At 40.0% G+C, this 22753-nt stretch overlaps 1 protein-coding gene and 1 non-coding gene across 6 annotated transcripts in view; both read right to left on the bottom strand.

Moving 5' to 3' along the window:
• Window positions 1-5271: 5271 nt before the first annotated feature.
• Window positions 5272-5455, bottom strand: LOC121043263 (U2 spliceosomal RNA). The gene has a single exon (XR_005796759.1). It is a non-coding gene; the product is annotated as a U2 spliceosomal RNA (small nuclear RNA).
• Window positions 5456-9153: 3698 nt separating this feature from the next.
• ESRP1 (epithelial splicing regulatory protein 1) overlaps window positions 9154-22753 on the bottom strand; it is a 64953-nt gene continuing 51353 nt past the window's right edge. For 3 of the 5 annotated variants that reach the window (XM_040494005.1, XM_040494002.1, XM_040494004.1), the window contains 2 exons: window positions 20620-20729; window positions 9154-10683 (listed from right to left, as the gene is read on the bottom strand). In XM_040494005.1, coding sequence (XP_040349939.1) covers window positions 20655-20729 — 75 coding nt within the window. In that variant the 3' untranslated portion in view covers window positions 9154-10683; window positions 20620-20654. The remainder of the gene's footprint in view (window positions 10684-20619; window positions 20730-22753) is intronic. The other 2 variants (XM_040494003.1, XM_040494006.1) reach the window with 1 other exon arrangement.

Here is a 22753-nt window from a genome sequence, read left to right as displayed (position 1 = left end):
CCCCCCCCACCCCTCCTCTGTCTCTCTGCCCCTCCCCTGCTCATGAGCACACTCTCTCCCTCTCTTTCAAAATAAATGAACTTAAAAAAAAAAAGCCCCTGAGGACTTAGCTACTTGATATCAGATATAGGCAAAGTCTATTTCATCAACATTCTTCTGTCAAATGCTTCATCTTATTATTAGGAACAGAACAGAAATAGAAAATCCTTGTGTAAGTTCAGCTGTTCCTCTCCTAAAGATATGGAATTTTGTTTTTATTATATAATAAAGTCTCAACTGCACATTGGTTAACAACATGTTTATATTATTCTGAAACACCGTCTCCTTTGTGACCTCTTAACCAAATGGGATCAATTCATTTTTGAAACATGTAGCACCCTGACCACAGTTATATTCTGGCTTGTATTTTGGTCATGTTTGATCCCCATACTTTCAACTCTTTGAAAACACTTTGTAGACAAATATTTTGGGAATTGACTTAAAAGTTGTTGATAATAGCAAGTATTAGCTGAGGGTGTGACTTAGAAGACCAACATAAATTGTGTATTCTACACTATCCATGAGAACTATCCCTTGATTTGAAGCTGTTTTGTTCACTAGTTCTGATTGTGATTTTGGATTAGTGTGAAATTTTACCCCCTGTACCTCTTCATTAAAAGGGACTCAGGGTTGGGTGCCTGCGTGGCTCAGTTGGTTAAGCATCTGACTTCGGTTCAGGTCATGATCTTGCAGTTCATGAGTTCAAGCCCCGCATCGGGCTCTGTGCTGACAGCTCAGAGCCTGGAGCCTGCTTCGGATTCTGTGTCTCCCTCTTTCTGTGCTGCTCCCTTGTTTGTGCCCTGTCTCTCTCTCTCTCTTTCTCTCTCTCTCTCTCTCTCTCTCTCTGTCTCTCAAAAATAAACATTAAAAAAAGTTTTTTTTTAAAAGGGAATCAGGGTTACACTCTCAGTTGCTCCTCACTTGTTTCTCACAGAGGCCTCACTTATTCCTCATTGTTTGAAGCTGTGCTTCCACGCCTCCTGAATACATTTTCTCTTTTGTCACTCATTGTAAGGATTTGCTGTCTTCCTCTTCCACTGATCAGGAGGGGCTACAATCATACAAACCAACAGAGTCAAACTGTGAACGCTATAGTCCTCCCAAGGGGGATACATTAAACAATCTATATTACATTTAAATATTTTTTGTGGCACCTGGGTGGCTCAGTAGGTTCAGCATCCGACTTTCAATTTCAGCACAGTTCATGATCTCAGGGTTGTGGGATTGAGCCCTGTGTCGAGTCCTGTGTTGAGCCCTACATCAGGCCCTGTGCTGACCACAGAACCTGCTTGGGATTCTCTCTTTCCCTCTGCCCCTCTCCCACACTCATGTGCATACTCTTGCTCTCCCGAAAATAAAATAAGTAAATAGATAGATATTTTTTAAACTTTATTTATTTTGAGAGAGAGAGAGAGAGGGAATAAGTAGGGGAGGGGCAGAGGGAGAGAGAATCCCAAGCAAGCATTGCACTGTCAGCGCAGAACCCTATGTGGAGCTCCAACTCACAAACCATGAGATCATGGCCTGAGCTGGAACCAACAGCTGGCTGCCTAACTGACTGAGCCTCCCAGGTGTTCCAAAGTAAGTAAATATTTTTTAACTAGATATCTTAGGACATTTTCTAAACTTCAGTTTTTTTCTAGTGTTAAAACTCCTCTAGAAAGAGATTTTTGACCACATTGGTCATATGAAAGAATACTCCTAAATTAAAGCAAAACATTATTGGCATTTAGTGGTCTATTACTGAGATTTTCCCAGCAAACTTCTGTTTTAGTAGACACAGTTTGCTGACTTTGTACCAAGATCCATTCCTCTTTTCTTTCAGATAGTATGCTCTCTAAATATTTGTGAAATTGAATTGAATTATATATTAAAGGTGCCAGATAAAATGCAGAACACTTTTGTATAACTATGTCTCATGTATTATTTGGGCCATATTTAATAAAAATTATCTATCTATTTGAAATTCCCATTTAATTATCTGATTTTTTTTTTATTCAGTTTGACTTGGTGTTTTGTTTGTTTCCACTAATTCCAGTAGCCCTATTTACACGGATTGAGACGGCCCCATTTGAAGCCATCTAGCATTGACTACTTTCAGGCCTCTGGGAACGTGTAATTAACAGATTAAATTCTTTCTTATGATAGAGGGAAGGCAGTTAGATAGCAGGTGGACTCTGAGTACCTCAATTGAACTAATTCAGAAAAAAAAAAAAATCTGTCATTTCTAAAGCCCCAGCACATGAAGTTGCTCTGCTGTTTTGCCATCCTGGCTCAGGCCAGACCTGAATGGGCCTAGTCCAGTCCTGGAGCTACCACTGAACTACTTCTCAAACAGCCAGTGCAGATGATTTACCAGGCATCTCAAGACCTGCTCTGCTGGGCACTAATCACACTTCCAAATTATACGTATCTTAAATCGAAAAGAGCACAATGATTTTGTGGGGGAAACTGCTTCTCTTCAAAATTATGACTTAGCAACATAACAATTCATGTGTAATAGAGAAATTGCCAAAACATTTATTTATTTATTTGTTAAATGTTTGCTTATTTTGGAGTGAGAGAGACAGAGACAGAGCATGAGTGGGGGAGGGGCAAAGAGAGAGGGAGACATAGAATCCGAAGTAGGCTCCAGGCTCTGAGCTGTCAGCACAGAGCCCGATGCGGGGCTCATTGAACTCACCAGAACCGTGAGATCATGATCTGAGCCGAAGTCGGACGCTTAACCAACTGAGCCACCGAGGTGACCCTATATTTTTAAGTACCGTGAAGAAATCAATTATGACATGATTTAAATACAAATATATTTTTAAAATCCTATTGGAATCCTGAATAAACACTCTGGCTGAGAATAGGACTCTGAAGATCCAGTAGCACTATATGTCCAGTAGATGGCAGAAGCAGCCGAAAACGTCATGTTTAGGTAAATTTTAAACAAAACTGTCACTTTGGATGTGTACTTTGGATGTATACTTTGGATGTGTACAATGTACAAAGTGACTCTCTGAATTTTTACTTCAAAATAAAAAGCGTACCATTAATAACTGCATTAATACTGACATTTAAACATTTTTAATGGTGCTAAACAAAAACAATTTTTACTGTTTTGCAACATTTTATTTTTTTTAATGTTTACTTATTTTTGAGAGAGAGAGAGAGAGAGAGAGAGAGTGTGTGTGTGTGTGTGTGTGTGTGTGTGTGTGAACAGGGGACGGGCAGAGAGAGGGGAGACAGAGGATCCAAAGCAGGCTCCATGCTGACAGCAGAGAGCCTGACGCAGTACTCGAACCCACAAACTGTGGGACCTGAGCCGAAGTCAGATGCTTACTTGACTGAGCCACCAGGTGCCGCTGTTTAGCAACACTTCAATTTATAAAAATTCTTAAAACTGTATAGAATTACTTTTTTTAAAAAAGAATCACATTAGTTTTCCTCTTTAGGAATGAACATAAACTTTTTCAGTCAACAGTTATTGTGTACATATTTCAAAACTGGCTAGTCACTAACGATACACTGGGAAGATACACACTGCCTCGATGAAAGTTACAATTTAGGCAGTTGATCTCAGTGAATCAGAAAAGACCTCCCTGAGAAAAATATTTCTGAGTAGCAGTTAGTGAAAAGAGGAATAACAGAGGGGGGAAAAAGGGTATTTCAGACAAAACCCACAAAAAGCTAGAAGAAACAACAAAATGTAGCACACGAGGGGAAGAGTGCCCTGAAAAAAAAAGGCTCAAGAAGTAGCAGGAGGCATCCATGCAATACCATGCAGTCATACATGTGTCGATTTTTTCCAATAGCAAATGGGAACATGTAATCAAAAGATTTTAACGGGGCACCTGGATGGCTCGGTTGGTTTTTTCTTGGTTAAAGACTCTGGGTTTTGGCTCAGGTCATGGTCTCATGGTTTGCGAGTTCGAGCCCCGTGTTGGGCTCCACACTGTCAGTGTGGAGCCTGCTTGTAATTTTCTCTCTTTCCCTCTGTCTCTGCTGCTCCCCTGCTCATGCTCTCTCTCTCTCTTAAAATAAATAAATAAACTTAAAAAATTATTTATTAAAAAAAGATTTTAGGAATATATAATCATTGTGTGTTATCACACACATACAAAAAATAAAGATGCCAGGAGGAACGTGTTGGAGGCAACGGATGTTTGTGACATCAGTCGTGGTGAGTGTGTACTTAATTCCAAACTCATCCAAGTTGTGTACATTAAATATGTACAGCTCTTGTATCTCAATCATACCTCAATAAGTGCTTTTCTAAGGAACATGTAATCAGATCTGTGTTTATTTATTTTTAATGTTTATTTTTGAGAGATAGAGCATGAGAGGGGGAGGGGCAGAGATAGAGGGACACCAGAATGTGAAGCAGGCTCCAGGCTCTGAGCTGTCAGCACAGAGCCCGATGCGGGGCTCGAACTCACAAAGAGAGATCATGACCTGAGCTGAAGTTGAACACTTAACTGACTGAGCCATGCAGGTGCCCCAGATCTGGATTAATTTAAAAGGTGGTGTTTTTTTGTTTTTTGTTTTTTTTTTTAACATTCTGCCAAGAGAGGAAAGCAGAATTTGATGCAAGGACTCCAGTATTGAGGCAAAAACACGTGAAAGAGGAAGTTAAAGAATGACTTTTTTTTTTTAATGTTTATTTATTTTTGAGACAGAGAGAGACAGAGCATGAACGGGGGAGGGTCAGAGAGAGGGAGACACAGAATCTGAAACAGGCGCCAGGCTCTGAGCTGTCAGCACAGAGCCCGACGCGGGGCTCGAACTCACGGGCCGCGAGATCATGACCTGAGCCGAAGTAGGACGCTTACCCGATTGAGCCACCCAGGCACCCCAAGAATGACTTTCTTAACTTTAACATTTGGTGGTACGCTGCACGGCTTCCTGAAGTAAAAAGAATACAAGGAGTATAACCAGAATGCAAGAGTACAAGCAGGTTTTTGGTCATAGATAAGTTCTATTTTAAGCATGTTGAATTTGAATTGCCAGGGAGATGTCCAAATGGAAATGTCCATTATAGTGTTGAGTATAGAAGTCTGTGGCACACCTGTGTGTGTGGAAGAAAATGAGTTTGCTCAGAGAATGAATGGATGGAAAAGGTAGCTGAGGAAGGAAACATGAAAAACACCTCCAGGTAGGGAAGGATGAATCACAAGGGAGGCCAGAAGCAGAGCAAGCCAAGAATTTCACATTGATTTTCTTTTTTTTTCCCTACTGTTGTCCCTGAGGGGGTGCACCGTTCCTGGAAGTACTGCAGTAGCAAGTCGATGGGGGGAGTGGACGGAGCAAACTCTTATTCCATCTCCAAAAACCCATTTAATATATGGTCCTCTGATATAGGACATGCCAGATGTTAAACTGATAAAAACAGATACTACATTCGATCTTAGCCAAAAGGCCGAGAAGCAATTCATATTTTTTAAAGATTATTTAAGTAGTCTCCTCCACACCCAACGTGGCGCTCAAACTCACAACTCTGAAATCAAGAGTTGCATGCTCCACTGACTGAGCCAGCCAGGAACTCCTACATTGTTGTTTTTTAATTTTTAAAAAATTTTTTGTTTTTTACTTAAAAAAAATTTTTTTTAATGTTTATTTTTGAGACAGAGAGAGACAGAGCATGAACAGGGGGAGGGTCAGAAAGAGAGGGAGACACAGAATCTGAAACAGGCTCCAGGCTCTGAGCTGTCGGCACAGAGCCAGACGCGGGGCTCGAACTCACGGACTGCGAGATCATGACCTGAGCCAAAGTCAGATGCTTAACCGACTGAGCCACGCAGGCGCCCCTGTTTTTATTTTAGAGAGGGGAGGACATGTGAGGAGGGGAGGGAGGGCAGAAGGAAGAGAGAGAGAGAGAGAGAGAGAGAAAGAGAGAGAGAGAGGGAAATCTCAAGCAAGCTCCATGCTCAGCAAGGAGCCCAATGCAGGGCTCAATCCCAACCCTGGGATCTGACCTGCGCTGACATCAAGAGTTGGACACTCAACCGACTGAGCAACTCAGACGCCACTACATTGATTTTTTTTTAATGTGCTCTTTCTGGTGTTTAATTCTTTTTTTTTTTTTAATGCTTATTTATTTTTGAGTAAGAGAAAGCATGAATGGGGAAAGGGCAGGGAGAGAGGGAGAGAGGGAGAGAGAATCTCAAGCAGGCTCTGCACTGCCAGCGCAGAGCTGGATGCGGGGCTCGAACTCACAAACCGCGAGATCATGACCTGAGCCAAAACCAAGAGTAGGACACTTACCTGACTGAGCCACCCAGGTGCCCCTTAATTCTTTTTATTTTTTATGTTTGTTTATTTTTGAGAGAGAGAGAGAGTGTGTGAGCAGGACAGGGGCAGAGAAAGAAGGGGTAAAGTATCCAAAGTGGGCTCCGCTCTGACAGTAGCAAGTCCCATGTGGGGTTCAAACTCATAAACTGTGAGATCATGATCTGAGCCACAGTCAGGTGCTCAACTGACTAGGCCTCCCAGGTGCCTCGGTTTTTAATTCTACTATCATACAGGTTTCAGTTATAAAACACTGGCTCAAACTCAAGTGTGCAACCAGCAGCTTTGTTTCCATTTACATTCACTTTTAGAACAGCAACAATAGGCAGCTACGAATTCAGCTGCTGAATTAATGCATTGCTGGCAATAAAATAAAAAGGCAGACCAAAGGGGGTAAAAAGGTGGACCAAAGGAACATTACGAAGCCCTACTTTGTGACACTGTAAACAATGAACTGTGTTTGTGCAGTGCTAGGAAAAAGAGCCAAAGTGGATACAGGAGAAACTATGGGAGTAGTAACCCTATCAACCAGTCTCCAAATCTCACTTTATTTTCCAGATCCCTTCCTTTACTTTCTGTGCATCCATGAAGTTTTTTTACTTGACCTATGCTTCAATTTCCTAGTCTATTAATAATAGTTGTACCTACTATAATAGATTATTGTGAAGATTCATTTAACCAATATAATGCTTATTATCATTAACAAAATGTGTTCTCAGTGATTGTTTTGTTGTAGTTTATGGTATACTCTTCCAATATAATGAGTCCTAGCTTGGTTTTTGGCTTTAAATATCCCTCCACATTCCACATAATGGAATTGTGCTGAACCACATTGAAATAAAGACAAAAGTCAGGTCTAAGCTTGGGCAAGTCAAGTAGTTTGCTTCTGAACCTTTTTTCCTTAGGTTCATGCCTTGGGATCTTGGCTTTCACGAATTCGCTCAATACAAAGGAAGCAGTAAAAATGAAAAAAAAAAACGGTTTTCTCCCTGTGGCACCCATTTAGTGGTCTTACTTGCGAATTTCATCCTGGTGGCCTTCTGGTCTTGAGTGTAGATCATCTCCTGCCTAGTCTGTTTCCTTGTATTAGCACATAGACTATAACATGAATAGATCATAGATTAGATCCAACCTTGAACCAAAGACATCCATAAACAGATGTCTTCAGTTCAGTTCCAGTCTTCTACTCTTTTCATCAAGAACAGCACCTCCTACAGTGGCTCAATTAAAAAAAAAATATTTAATGTTTGTTTTTGAGAGAGAGACAAAGTGCGAGTGGGGAAGGGGCAGAGTGAGAGAGGGAGCAGGCCGGAGCAGGCTCCAGGCTCCGAGCTGTCAGCACAGAGACGGACAGGGAGCTCGAACTCACGAGCTGTGAGATCATGACCTGAACCGAAGTCGGATGCTTAATTGACTGAGCCACACAGGCATCCCCAGAGATACATTTTAAACTTGACCCAAAACATTTGTTTCAAAATAATACAACGGGGGAAAAAAGGAAAGAGATATAAAGCAAGATGGGCCTGGAGTTCATAATTGTTGAAGCTGGCTAAAGGGTACAAAGTGTTCATCATCCTACTTTTGCAGGTTACCCACCCCTTCCAACCACTGCTGGGGAAAGCAGGGAAAGGAAGAGAAATTGTGTAATCAACTATGATCCTAAAAGATGAACCTTTAAGGTATTTTATATATTCTGGTCCTCTTTGCCCTCATCTTGTCTTCCTTCCCTTACTCAGTTCGACGTCCTATTCTTCTTTCCTGCCATGCGAACAGCAGCTACACGTGGGACAACTTCAAGGAGGTAAACAGACAAATGAGTTCAGCACAGGCAACTTTGTTTTTGAAGGCAGGGAATAGACTGGGCAATGTCAAATGCCTGCCAGAGATCATGAACATGGGTCAGAAGCTCAGCTTGTCTAGAGAACTCTACCACCTCCTTACAGATGATGCCAGACACACCCAAAGGTGAAGTACGAACCTGAAAGCAACAGCTCCATTTTTGTAAATGATATTGGCAAGGACTGGGACTTTCCCAGGTGAACTAAACTTCATTCGGTGAATGCTTAATAAGGGCTAATTGAGTGAATAGAAATGTGCTAAACAGAGGGAAATAGAGGCATACTTCCTGTCCACGAGGTTATAACCTAAATTCAGAACTGACACACTTGTGCTCTGTTAACAAGATTATATATGTCAAGTGATACTGACAATATATACAGCTCTGAAGTAGCACCACTCAGGAAAGACTTGAAGAATGGATAGAATTTGATTTGAAGGGGTGCCCCGGTGGCTCAGTCAATTGAGTAAGAGTCTCCAATTTCGGCCCAGGTCATGATCTCACGATTCTTATGAAATGGAGCCCCGAGATGGGCTCTGCGCCGATAGCAAGGATCCTGCTTGAGATTCTCTCTTCCCCTCCCCTGCACTCACGTGTGCACACACATGCTCTCAAAATAAACGTTAAAAAAAATTTTAACGTTTATTTTTGAAGGAGAGAGAGAGAGAAAGTGAGAGTGTGAGTGGGGGAGGGGCAGAGAGAGAGAGGGAGACAGAATCCGGAGCGGGCTCCAGGCTCTAAGTGGTCAGCACAGTGCATGACACAGGGCTTGAACTCACTAACTGTGAGATCATGACACCTGAGCCAAAGTCGGAGGCTTAACCTCCTGAGCCATCCAGGTGCCCCTAAACATTTTTTTTTTAAGTTTATTTATTTAGAGAGAGAGAGTGCAAGCAAATCCTTATAGCAAACTTAGGGAAAAACCTTACCACCTCAGGAAAAGATGGCTTACCCACACCCTTTCCATGACCCTAACCGTTTCAGTAATAAAAAAGAATACACACTTTGAGATTAAACAGGCATGTTTTATTATCAAATGTAACAATTCTATGAAAACTCTCAGTAGTATTGTAGTTAAGTATTACTATCTTTAAGGCTTTCAGAGCTTTGGGCAGACAGCATCTTAAGGCATCAAGTATAAACAACTCTTTTTCTGATCCTAAGTGCCAGTTGTCACCAGTTTTCACACAAAAAGGTTTTTTGTTTTTTCTTTTTTCCTACTGCAGTTAAAGGGCCATTGCTGGTCAAGTGAAGAGGGAAGGTTTGGCTCTCCATTCAAGGTGTTAATTAAAGTAATGCAAAGTAAATAAAAAATAGCAGCCACATAAATCTGCATGGCATTGCATCCAAGCCAAGGACAATAGGAGGAACTTAAAGACACATGTGCACTTACTTAATCAAATCCTGTTTTCCTCTTTGGAGTTCCATGAGGCAGCAGTACTAGCTAGCTAGTGTCTAATATTGCACTTTTGTAGCATACACACAGCTAAACACATAGTGCTAAACGCTGACAGCATCAGTAACTGCTCTAACCGCTTCAGTGTTTACTTCTCAGCCCAGCATGCTGACTCTAATCCTATGCTTTTAAAAGTTTTAATTATTTGACAGTTAAGGCATTAGAGAGAAAGGTTTAAGGCTATATCTTAATATATACAAGCATTCACTTCAGTTAGTATATTGCTTTCTAGAATACACTGTTCAAATATTCTCATTTTGCGATATTAAAAACTATGGAATATCTCTTATTAAAGTCCAAACCATCAGTAATGGGAAAAGTACAATATAAAATAATACATTTGAAGCCACAATGTTCAGTTACAGTTTAAACTAGAAATTACTAGCTACACATAGCTGCTTCATTTTTGGTTTTGCATTTTGGCCCCTAGTTCATTATTTACAACTGGTACCTGCTGAGAAAAAAGATGCAACTTTTAAGCCATGTATGTTTTGCAGTGGGTGTACAATATCTTCTAATTTATCCCAAGGTGTTTTAAAAATCATTTTCATTCGTTTTTAACTATAAGACACCATGATGGCCAAGATAGTGGGAGAATAGTTTTATTTCTTCAGTTTGTGACTCAAGTATTCCAAGATCTTATTCTTGAATTACTTAGTAAGAGGGCACACTCGTGCAGAAGATAGGGAGATGGAGATAGAAAAATGGAAACACACAAATGAAGCTTCCACAACAGAGTTCCTGATGGAGACGGTAGACACTAGTATTTTTTGTCCAAGACTTAAAACTTAGGAAACACCTATGATGCCACGTTAGCTGGAAGTATTAGAGTCACTCAATTTCCAATTCACATTTTAAATGCCTATTTGCAATCAGCAAGGAGCCAGGCATGCTGCTTGCTAGAAGGATTTGGCTTCATTGGCTCAAATTTTTTTCTCTACCAAAAGATAGGGCACAGGCCCACTGTCCAATCACGTTTGCTGAAAATACTGCAGCCTGAGTGTAGACAAACTTCCCCTGAAGTTGCTAGAAGTTGATATATCTGACGGTTTCGGGATCACCATACATCTTTCAAACACTGAAAAAAACAACACAAGACAATAAAAGGAAATATTACAGTCTCTAAATTTTCAATTATTGGCAGCTATAATAAAACGATTTCGAATTACAAAAGGCGCCCCCCCCCACAAAAGCCGGGAGGGGGGCCACAATTTTATTTTACACATAGTTGGGATTCTTTTTTTCTTTTTAATGTTTTATTTATTTTTGAGATAGAGACCGAGCATGAGCAGAGGAGGGGCAGAGAGAAAGGGAGACACAGAATCCGAAGCCGTTATTTTACACATAGTTGGGGTTTCTACAGCAAGTTCTCAAGGAGCAGTGTTGGCAGATGAAATTTACGTGGTAACTGGCATTCCCACAGCTCCCTCCCTTGTGTTACCATTTGTTGATGATGTGTATGTTTGCACCTCCATACTTTACTCAGCTCCTTTGTGGAGTGACTATTTCACAATGTCTATACATACAGACATTCCTCAGTCTGGGTCCTCAAGTTACAACAGCGTTTTTTTGTTTTGTTGTGTTTTTAATTTTTATTTGGAAGAGAGAGAGAGAGAGAGAGTGTGCGTGCACACATGCAAGCTGGGGAGAGGGACACAGGGAGAGAGAGAGAAACCACAAGAAGACTCTATGCTCAGCACAGAGCCTGACATGGGGCTCGATCCCATGACCCTGGGATCACACCCTGAGCTGAAATCAAGAGCTCAACTGACTGAGCCACTCAGGCACCCCATCATAGCAATTCTTCTGATATTAAGAGGCTTGATGCCATTATTAAAACCATTAAGACAATTTTTGAAAATTAAAGTCTAGTATAAGAAATTTCATATATGAAACAAAAATATTTGAGTCAATAAGAAGCAATGAGGCATGACATTATAGGAAACATCAACTCTTTCAGTGAACAGTTGATAGACAACCTTTATGTGAATTCATTCATCTGCACAACCATCCTATAAAGATTACCATGCTATTCCCATCATACAGATGGAGAAACAGAGGCACAGCGCAATTAATGTAGTCATCGGCAGGTGCAGAATTTGAACACAAATTGGTTCCGTTATGCTATTTCACTTATACACCACACAAAAACACATACATACATACATACATACATTCATTCATTGTGTGAGAGAGAGAGAGAGGCGGAGAGAGGGAAAACAAAGCAGGCTGTGCACCATCAGCACAGAGCCCGACGCGGGACTCGAATTCACGAGCTGCAAGATCATGACCTGAGTGAAATCAAGAGTTGGTTGCCCTACTGACCAAGCCACCCAGGTACCCCACCACACAAAAACTTTAAAGTGAAAACTTTTGGCATTGTGCATGCTTTCACAAGTAGATGAGAAACTGGACTGCAGGTAGACATAAAAATGGTTCTTCAGAGTTCAGATCTGTTCATATGGCCAGTTTGAAATCATGGTCAAGGTTAGATTTGCTTTAATAATAGACTCTAAAATTGATACAAATTTAGAATCAGGTATTTATAAAACGGAAATACTTGTTAGAAATCATTCTTAAAATGTGGTTTACAAAGTGACTGTAATTTAGTACTTAGTGTAAAACACAGGACACGCAAGTTTCCCCTTGGTTACGAAGTACAAATAAAATCTCTATCAATGATCTACCAACACAATTGTCCAAGATCTACTATATTCTTCTTTTGGCAATAGCATCTGAATTGTCCTTAAATAACTGTCCCATAACCTAATCTTAAACCCATAATGAAGCAACTTTACAACTGAGCCCAACAAGTGACACAGACATGGCCAATCAGAGCCCTGCATGTTCCTGGCCACAGTGCTTTCTGAAATGGACCTAAGCCAGGCCAAATAACCTCAATTCCTGGCCTGCCTCTGGATTTAAGATGGAAGGATGTAAGCCAAGAGTTGCTGGAGGTACCCTACAGAGACAGTTTGGAAAGAGCAAGCCCTTGGATCCAGTCAAGTCAGTCAACCATGGGCCTGTTATCAGAGTCAATAAATAAAACCTTTCCCATTCCCAGCTCATATTATCATTCTAATAAGGAACCAATGTATATGCTGAAAACTATACCTTCATATTCTGTGAAAACGTAGAAAAGTCTGAAAAAAATGAAAAGTTTAGCTTTCTCAAGCCTGTTTTTTTTTTCAGCTTATTTTGAGAGAGAAAAGCAAGAAAGAGTGCACGTGCATATGGAAGGGGCAGAGAGAGAATCCCAAACAGGCTCTACACCCTCAGTGTGGAGCCTGATATGGATCTTGAAGTCCCTGAGCTGAAGTCAGATGCTTGACTGAGCGACCCACTCACCTCTGAAGCCTGCCTTTTTTTTTTTAGTGTTTATTCACTTTTGAGAGACAGAACATGAGCAGGGGAGGGGCAGAGAGAGAGGGGGACGCAGAATCCGAAGCAGGCTCCAGGCCCTGAGCTGTCAGCACAGAGCCTGATTTGGGGCTCGAACTAACAAACCGTGACATCATGACCTGAGTGGAAGTCGGACGCTCAACTGACTAAGCCACCCAGGTGCCCCTTGCTTTTTAATCCCAGTAGTATCCAATGGAATTTTAGTGTTTAGTAATCAAACTTTAGACTTCAAGCTGTTAACAAAAGACAAACCCCACAAAACCTTCAACTCCCCCTCAAAACAACAAAAACCCCCAAAACAAACAAAAAACAACCAATGTTTCCTATTTTCCCTTAGCTGCAGAAAAGAGTAAAAGTATAAAGAAACTATTATGCAAAGACAATTTTGAAGTTACAACTGCAAATATTCACAAATCTCTTTCCAGTAAGATCTGTGTTAAAAAATGTTTTTTTGTACACGGACATTGAAAGTACCATGTACAAAGAAATCATTTAAGAAAACTGGATTTCACCAACTGGGGTTACGTCTTATGAAATGAAGCTAAACCCCTTAAAAACCCTGCAATTCTGATTAGTTGTAATATTTTATTTCCTTGTAGTAATTTTGACATCTCTTTTCTAAAAAAATTAAGTCATTTGTGAGATTTCTTTGTTAGGACAAAGAAATAGTTTCTTTTTCCTTATATAATAGGTAAAATAAAACCCATAACTCAGATTCTTTAATCAAAGAAAAATGTTTTGATAGCCTTTTTGTCACTTAAATCACTAATCGGCATTTAGGTAGCTGTTGCTGCCCACTATTATAAATACTAGCTGAAAGAGAAATAAAGTAAAATCTTGTTTCATTTAAAAAATCTCATTTATCCAAGAAACATCTTGAATATTTTGGCCAGAAACTAAAATATTAGTCACTATATTGGTCCAAACAAATAATTATATAATACAAAAGACATATCATTTTTAAAAAATTTAAATCCCAGTTAGTTAACATATAGTGTAATAATAATTTCAGAAATAGAATTTAGTGATTCATTAGTTACATATAACACCCAGTGCTCATCCCATCTCAAATCCTCCTTAATGCCCATCACCCATTTAGTCCATCCCCCACCTCCCACCCCGCCAGCAACTCTCAGTTTGTTCTCTGTATTTGAGTCTTTTATGGTTTATCTCCCTGTTTTTATATTATTTTTGCTTCCTTTCCTTTATGTTCATCTGTTTGTATCTTAAATTCATCATAGGAGTGAAATCATGTTTGTTGTTCTCTGACTTATTTTGCTTAGCATAATACACTCTAGTTCCATCTGTGTTGTTGCAAATGGCCAGATTTCATTCTTTTTGATCACCGAGTAATATTCCAGTACACACACACACACACACACACACACACACACACACACACACACACACAACTCATCTTTTTTATCCATTCATCAGTCGATGGACATTTGAGCTCTTTCCATAATTTGGCTATTGTTGATAGTGCAAGACAGATAATTTTCGAACTACAAAGTAACCTAAACTATATACTTAAGAGGCCAGGTATAAAAGATACTCTCCAAATGAAAGCTGCATGGTTTTTGTTTGATTGTTGGGTATTCTTTTGTTTTTCCTTAAAACCTAGCTGTTGTGAAAATACCAGGCTTAACACATCACAAGAACTTCCAAAAATACCCAGTATAGACAAAAGTTCTCACAAAAAAGCAAAGGAAAATGTTAACACTTCATCTTGGACCTCCCTGCCTCTAGAACTGTGAGAAATTAGAGGTTTGTTATTTATAAAACACCCAGTCCATGGAATTGTGTTACGGCAGCCAGAATGAACTAAGACATTCAGCAAATGATCAAGATTACACTGCCAGTAATGTTATGTAGGTAATAGCATCCCAGATATTATGTGATAGGATGTGCACTTCACCTCCATGGTATTATTCTTTCCCAATACTCATTACCCCAGTATAATTGCCAAAAAAGCATCTAACAAATTCAAAATCAAGGATAGCCCACAAAATACCTCAAAAGCAGAATACCTGAAAATTGTCAAGGTCATGAAAAATAAGCAAAGACTGAGAAACTAACATGGACTAGAGGATACTAAGGAGACAGGCCAAGTAACTGCAACATGGATTCATAGATTGGATCATGGAACTAGATCATGGAAATGAAAAAGAACATTAATGGAGAAATTGGTGAAATCTGAACAATGTCTGGAGCATAGATAATAGTCATCAACATTGCTTCTGTATTGATTATTGTAATCATAGCAATAAAGTAGTTATTTGTCTATATGCATAACTTTATAGTTTGTAAAACTTGCTTACGCTCATTAACCCACCTGATTCTTACCTAGAAAAGTTAAGTCACATATGAAGAAGTGATGTTATGTGCATTTTACAGAATAGGAAAATGTTACCTCTGAAGAACTGTCTCTCCATATGTATGCAAAATATGTTTATAGCCAAGCATTTGTTGACAAATTTATGAGCTGGTCCTGCCCCCCCCCCTCCCCAACACACTAGGAGAGTTACACTTGGAGCTTATGGTGAGGGAGTTGGGGATACAAACAAGAACTCTGGCCTTTTGAGGAGGCATTTTTTTCCAGACAGCCATCAAACCTCCTTCCCAAGAGGGCATCTTCAACAGCTTGTGAGCAGTCGTTGGGGATCTTTTATGATAAAAAAAGAGGCATACCTAGATTAATTCTTGGGTTAGCTGACAAATGTTGGCTATACAAGAAGGCAGAATACTGAAACTTCTTTATCAGACCTTATCATGGGCTTTGGCTACCTTTATCTGACTCCATAACCAGTAATGGCATCATGCTTTCAATAAATTTTTCAAGTACTGTTGCTAGTTTCCTGTCATTGCTGTAAAAAATAATGTAATTTGATGACTTAAAACAGAAACTTCTCTCACATATCTGGCGGCCAGAAATCAAGGTGTCAGCCAGGATGTACATCCTCCAGAGGCCCTAGGGAACAATTCTTTGCCTTCTCCACCTTTCAATGGTTGCAGGTGATCCCTGGCTTATGTCTGTATTATTTAAATCTCTGCCTCCATGGTCATATTGCCTCCTCTTCTCCTGTGTCCATCTGGTCTCCTCCCCACTGCCCTTTTTTTTTTAAGTAGGCTCCATACCCAGTGTGAAAGCTTGAACTCATGACCCTGAGATCAAGAGTCCTGTGCTCCACTGACTGTGCTGCCCAGGTGCCCCTATTTCTGCTTCTTTTATAATTGCATTAAGGGCCCACCCACATAATCCAGGATAAACTCCCCTCAAGATCCTTACTTTTTTTTTTTTTTTTTGCCAGATAAGGTAATAGTCACAGGTTCCAGGGATTAGGATGCGGACATTTATTTGGGGCCACCATCCATCCCACTATAAGTACTTACTCTGCCAGGCTCTTATTTGCTTAGTAGAAAAGAGCACCAAGACTGAAACTCAAGGTGATGTATCTTTAGTCAGCTTGGTCATTAACTGTAGGACTCAGAAAGTTACCCAGCCTCTCTGGGTTTCATTTCCTCATCTGTCACATGGAGCCATGGGTACCTGCCCTGATGCCTCACAGTGCTGCAATGAGACTTAAATGGCACTGGAGATATAAAATTGCTTACAGAGCATAAGGCATTCTAGTGATGTTTAAGAGATGACTAGTGATGATAAATTTGATTATTAATATAGATGATGAGAAAAAATATATAGCCACACGAGAAGGTTAAAGGGAAATAAATGGGGTCCAAATTGCATAAGGACGTACAAAAAAGAATCTGAAAGAAAATATTCATTATGGTTATTTCTGGAGGGTGGAATTATTAGTGACTTCTTTGCACCTGTCTGTATGTTCCAAATTCTTTACAATGAGCACACAATACTTTTATGATCCTTACCTCCCAGGATCGCTGAGATCATTAAATAACTGATAACTTAGCCAGGTGTTTCAGTCAGTACTCCATGTGAATTTTTTTTAAATTTCAATATAAAAGTAGATCAATCTGATTTTATAATAATAAATGCAAACACCTGGATTTTAACAGAGCACCTGATATTTCTATCATGACTTCAAATATATAAACATAAGATAGAATCAGAGTTAGGGGCGCCTGGGTGGCGCAGTCGGTTAAGCGTCCGACTTCAGCCAGGTCACGATCTCGCGGTCTGGGAGTTCGAGCCCCGCGTCAGGCTCTGGGCTGATGGCTCAGAGCCTGGAGCCTGTTTCCGATTCTGTGTCTCCCTCTCTCTCTGCCCCTCCCCCGTTCATGCTCTGTCTCTCTATCCCAAAAATAAATAAACGTTGAAAAAAAAAAAAAGATAGAATCAGAGTTGAGTAATGGTTATAGTCAAGTTAGGACATTTCTCATATAATAACAAAAAGCTCTGAGGTGCCTGGGTGGCTCAGTTGGTTAAGCATCCTACTCTTGATCTCAGATCAGGTCATGATCTTGCCATTGGTGAGATAGAGCCCTGTATGGGGCTCTGCACTGATAGCCCATAAGACTACTTGGGATTCTCTCTCTCCCTCTCTCTCCTCCTCCCTGTCTCGTATGTGTGCATGCGCACATGCGCTCTCAAAGTAAGTAACATGTTTAAAAAAGAACAAAGTTCCACGTCTAGTCATTTCTTCTTTTTCTTTTTAAAGATTTTAATGTTTATTTATTTTTGAGAGCGTGTGTGCAAGCAGGGGAGGAGCAGAGAGAAAGAAGGAAGGAGACGATCTGAAGCAGGCTCCCCACTGTCAGCACAAAGTCCCACGAGGGGCTTGAACCCAGGAACCCCAAGATCATGACCCTGGGAGTGCCTGAAGTCAGACACTCAACTGACTGAACCACCCAGTCACCCCTCTAGTCATTTCTCATTCAATATATTCATTTTATGATACAGAAGAATATGCTTATCACGTTCATAAACAGCATTAAGAAGCTGAATAAAGAACATTTCAAATGACGAAGTATGGATCAAAAAGAGTATCAAAAGGCTAGAATAATGTGCTCTCATTCCTGTGAACTAAACTAGAAAATACCCCATACCCACTGCAAAGTATCTGGGCACAATGTTCTTTAGTACCCAAGATACCTTGAAATCTCACAGAAAATAGCAGAGAATCATCACTTCCATCCCAGAACTGGGGTTTCTACAACTTCAGAACGAGAGCCTAAGACCCCAATTGTCATTTCTCAAGGACAATATTGTACTATTGGCAACCACACTTTCCAATTTAGAACTCATATAGTTAAGGCCCATAGGGTCCTCAGCCATGAAAATGGTAACAAAATTTTATTTTATTTTAATGTTTAATTTATTCTTGAGAGAGAGAGAGTGAGAGAGAGACAGGGAGAGAGGGAGACACAGAATCCGAAACAGGCTCCAGGCTCCTAGGTGTCAGCACAGAGCCCGACACAGGGCTTGAACTCACGAGCCATGAGATCATGATCTGAGCCGAAGTCGGACGCTCAACTGACTGAGCCACCCAGGTGCCCCAGTAACAAAATTTTAAAGTGGCATACCAGGAAACCAAATCCAACAACAACAACAACAACAAAAAATGAAGGAATTAAGTTACAGCAATTCCTGACCATGTCCCCACAATGCCATCTCTAGAGCAAGCTCACACAGAAACCCAGTATCCTTTTTTTCCCTTCCAAGTATGTATGTATGTGTGTATTTTTTAAATGTTTATCTTTGAGAGAGAGAGAGGGAGGGAGAGAGGGAGGGAGGGAGGACGCTTGCAAGTAGGGTAGGGGCAGAGCAAGAGGGAGACAGAGGATCTGCAGTGGGCTCTGTGCTGACAGCAGAGAGCTTGATGTGGGACTCGTACTTATAAACTATGAGATCTGACCTGAGTGGAAGTTAGACGCTTAACCCACTGAACCACCCATGTGCCCCACCCCACCCCCGAAGTTTTTATTTAAGTTCAAGTTAGTTAATGAAAGCCAATATCCTTTAAGAAACGGTTACCAATTAAAAAACTATTTTCAAAAACTATCAGGATTCCTTTACTCTAGATTTAGACAATGAACCTTAAAAACATTATGCTAATGGGGGTACATGGGTGGCTCAGGCGGTTGAGCGTCCGACTTCGGCTCAGGTCATGATCTTGTGGTTGATGAGTTCAAGCCTTGCGTCGGGCTCTATGCTGACAGCTCAGAGCCTGGAGCCTGCCTTGGATTCTGTGTCTCCCTCTCTTTCCACCCCTCTTCTGCTCATGCTCTGTCTCAAAAATAAACATTAAAAAAAAAATTATGCTAATGGAAATAAGCTAATCATGAAAAGACAAATATTAGGTTATTCCATTTTTGAGTTACCTAGAATAGTCAAATGTATAGAAACAGGAAGTAGAAAGGTAGTTGCCAGGGTGTGAGGGAAGAGGGGAGTGTCAGTTTGAGATGATGACAATAGATGGTGGTGATGGTTACATAATAATGTGACTGTACTTAATGCCACTGAACCATACACTTAAAAATGGTTAATTTTATGTTATGTATACTTTATGTTATGTATACTTTACCACCATTAAAAAAAATGAAATGGGAAAAAAGTCCACTCAACAGAATTACCATAGGACTCTGTGATTCCACTCCTAGATACATACCCAAGAGAATTAAAAAACAGGTACTCAAATCTTTGTACGTAAATGTTCATATCAGCACTATTTACAATAGCAAGAAGGCAGAAACAACTCAAATGTCTATCAAAAGAGGAATGAATAAAAAATGCGGTCTATCCATATAATGGAATGTTATTCAACAATGAAAAGAAAGGAAGTACTGATACAGGCTCCAACAAGGATGAACCTCAAAAACTTGGGAAGTGAAAGAAGCCAGACACAAAAGGGCCACATATTGTAGGATTCCATTTTTATGAAATATGCACTAAAGGCAAATCCACGCAGACAGGAATGGTGTTTCCAGGGTCTATGGGGAAGGAAAATAGGGAGATACTGCTTAATGGGTTTGGGGTTTTCTTTTGGGGTGATGAAAGTGTTTTGGAACTAGATAGACGTGCTGGTTGCACATGTTATGAATATACTGCCACTGAATTGTGTACTTATAATAATGATGGATTTTAGGGGCGGTGCCTGGGTGGCTCAGTCAGTTAAGTGTTCTACTTCAGCTCAGGTCATGATCTCACCGTTCGTGTGTTAGAGCCCTGCATCAGGCTCTGTGCTGACAGCTCAGAGCCTGGAGCCTGCTTCTGATTCTGTGTCTCCCTCCCTCTGCCCCTCCCCCACTCATGTTCTGTCTCTCTCTCAAAAGTAAATACATGTTAAAAAAAATTTTTTTTAAATGGTAGATTGTTATGATTTTTACCTAAATTAAAACAAAAAAGCATACCCAAACTGTATTCCACGTTAAATCTAGCAAATGAATTTCTAAATTGACAAGTTTTCCCTTACCCCCAAATAACATACAACTACGATCCATAAATGTTTCTAAGATACTGTCTCCTTGGATGACACACTGAATTACAGTCTCCCAATTCTTCCAGAATCTCTGTCATTCCTACATCATACTAAAGAAAAGGGGGAACTTCTTACGCGACTCATAAAAAATACATTCAGATTCTCGATCTCTATTTGGCCCTTTATGATTGAGCTTTCACATCATAGCGCCTTACCTTCTTTTCTGAGGATGGTCTAACTGCTGGGGCCCTTAAATACAAACCCATTCTTTGGGTAGAGTCCTGGCCTGGTCATTTGTGTGTACAAGTCCATCATCGGCTGCGTACTACAATGCAAGTTAGAACAAACAGGATCATAAGATGGACAAACTGCCACTATGGATGATTAGCATTTCAACTGAATAGATCTACGGACAGTACTATACGACATTTAGAATGTAGGAAACAGCTCAAATGCTGGTAAGAGCCACATATGTAACAACTAATCCCAAGTCACCACTTCCTACTTAATAAAACCTTCTTTTAGGGAAGGGGTTAGTTAGAGTGAACACAGGGATAAAGAACCCATAACACAATAAACAACAAACACGTCAGATCGTGCTAACAATAGTTTCCATGATATCACAGGTGTGACTAGATATAAAACAGTTTGAGTACCAACTATTTGCAAAGTATTGTCCAATAAGCCCAGCATCTGCAAGCAACTCTGTGAACTTTAAATATTGTATTTGTAATATCAACCTAATTCTCTCAAGCAGACAGCAGATAAACATAATAGCGGCAAGAGGCTTAAAGAGATACTGATTAAAGTCAGTATTCTGAGAAAAAACAAAAACTAAAACCATTAAAAATGCAAAGCATTAACAGTAAAGGATAAAGCAAATGGCAAATCAAGTTATAAGAATTATGTAAGGAGACCAGAGAGTCCAGAATAAGAGGCCCATCAAATATAGATACAGGTTTATTTTCACGACCAGAATGACATTCTCCTGATCAAATATTTTCATGGTAGTTTGTCTTCATGTATTCAGTCCTCATTCTATAAATCTCATTTACCAAAATGGGCCCAACCCAGGCACTTTAACTTTATAAAATCACAGATTTTTTAAAAGTTTACCTATTTCTTTATTTTAGTATTCCCTACACCCAACGTGGGGCTCAAACTCACAAATCTGAGATCAAGGGTAGCATGCTCTTCTGACTGAGCCAGACAGGTGCCCCTACAAAATTACAAAATTGATAGCAGAACCCATGTGCTGCATTTTGTTTTGGACATCAGAATTCTTCCCTTTTTGTAAATCCTTGCCCTCTCTGGCTTCATACCCCCTTCCCCACTACCACCAAGTGTGAAGTATGGAAAAATTACGTCGAAGTAGAAGGAATTTTGCTAAGGGTAGGAGAAACGTATCCAAAAATTATGTTTAAATATAATGTTTATAGGAAATGACATATGCCATTATTATCTTGAGATGTTTTTTATTTTTTTTAATTTTAAAAAAAAAATTTTTTTTTTCAACGTTTATTTATTTTTGGGACAGAGAGAGACAGAGCATGAACAGGGGAGGGGCAGAGAGAGAGGGAGACACAGAATCGGAAACAGGCTCCAGGCTCTGAGCCGTCAGCCCAGAGCCCGACGCGGGGCTCGAACTCACGGACCGCGAGATCGTGACCTGGCTGAAGTCGGACGCTTAACCGACTGCGCCACCCAGGCGCCCCTTGAGATGTTTTTTAGAAGGCAGAATTGGAAACTATCAAGAGATTTCACTCAACCAATTATTACTAAGTATTTGCTTTATTATATGAATATATTACATAACCAGAAATAAAATGAAAACCTCCCAATACATCAACAGCAATGAATACACTGTAAATAAAAATAAATACAAAATATACTTAAGAGAACATGGTTTTAAGTCACACTCTACTGATTTTGTCTTATGGTAAATCTACACCCAATCCGGATTCCTATAGCTAGGGACTGTTACCAAAATAATTAAGGACAGAAAAAAATAAGAAGACACAGACTCTTGGGGCACCTGGGTGGCTCAGTCCCATAAGTATCCGAGTCTTGATCTCAGCTCAGGTCATTATCTCAGGGTCACGGTTTCAAGCCCTGTGTGATTCATTCAATCAAGCTTGTGATTCATTCTCTCTCTTTCTCTCTTTCAAAAATAAATAAAAACTTATAAAACAAAACCATTAAAAAAAAAGAAAACAAACAAAAAAATAGACATGGACTCTCAAAGACTGAATGTATGAGCCTTCATGTAAGAGTTATATAAAATTAGGATACAAAAGATTTTGGATTTTGTAACTGCCTTAAAACTCAAATTACTAAAGACATTGGAAT

The sequence above is a fragment of the Herpailurus yagouaroundi genome, unplaced genomic scaffold, assembly GCF_014898765.1.
Source record: "Herpailurus yagouaroundi ecotype Mexico unplaced genomic scaffold, PumYag 186, whole genome shotgun sequence".
In the NCBI taxonomy this organism is placed as follows: domain Eukaryota; kingdom Metazoa; phylum Chordata; class Mammalia; order Carnivora; family Felidae; genus Herpailurus; species Herpailurus yagouaroundi.
Note: the sequence above shows the minus strand (reverse complement) of the source record. Positions and strands in the feature narration are given on the sequence as shown.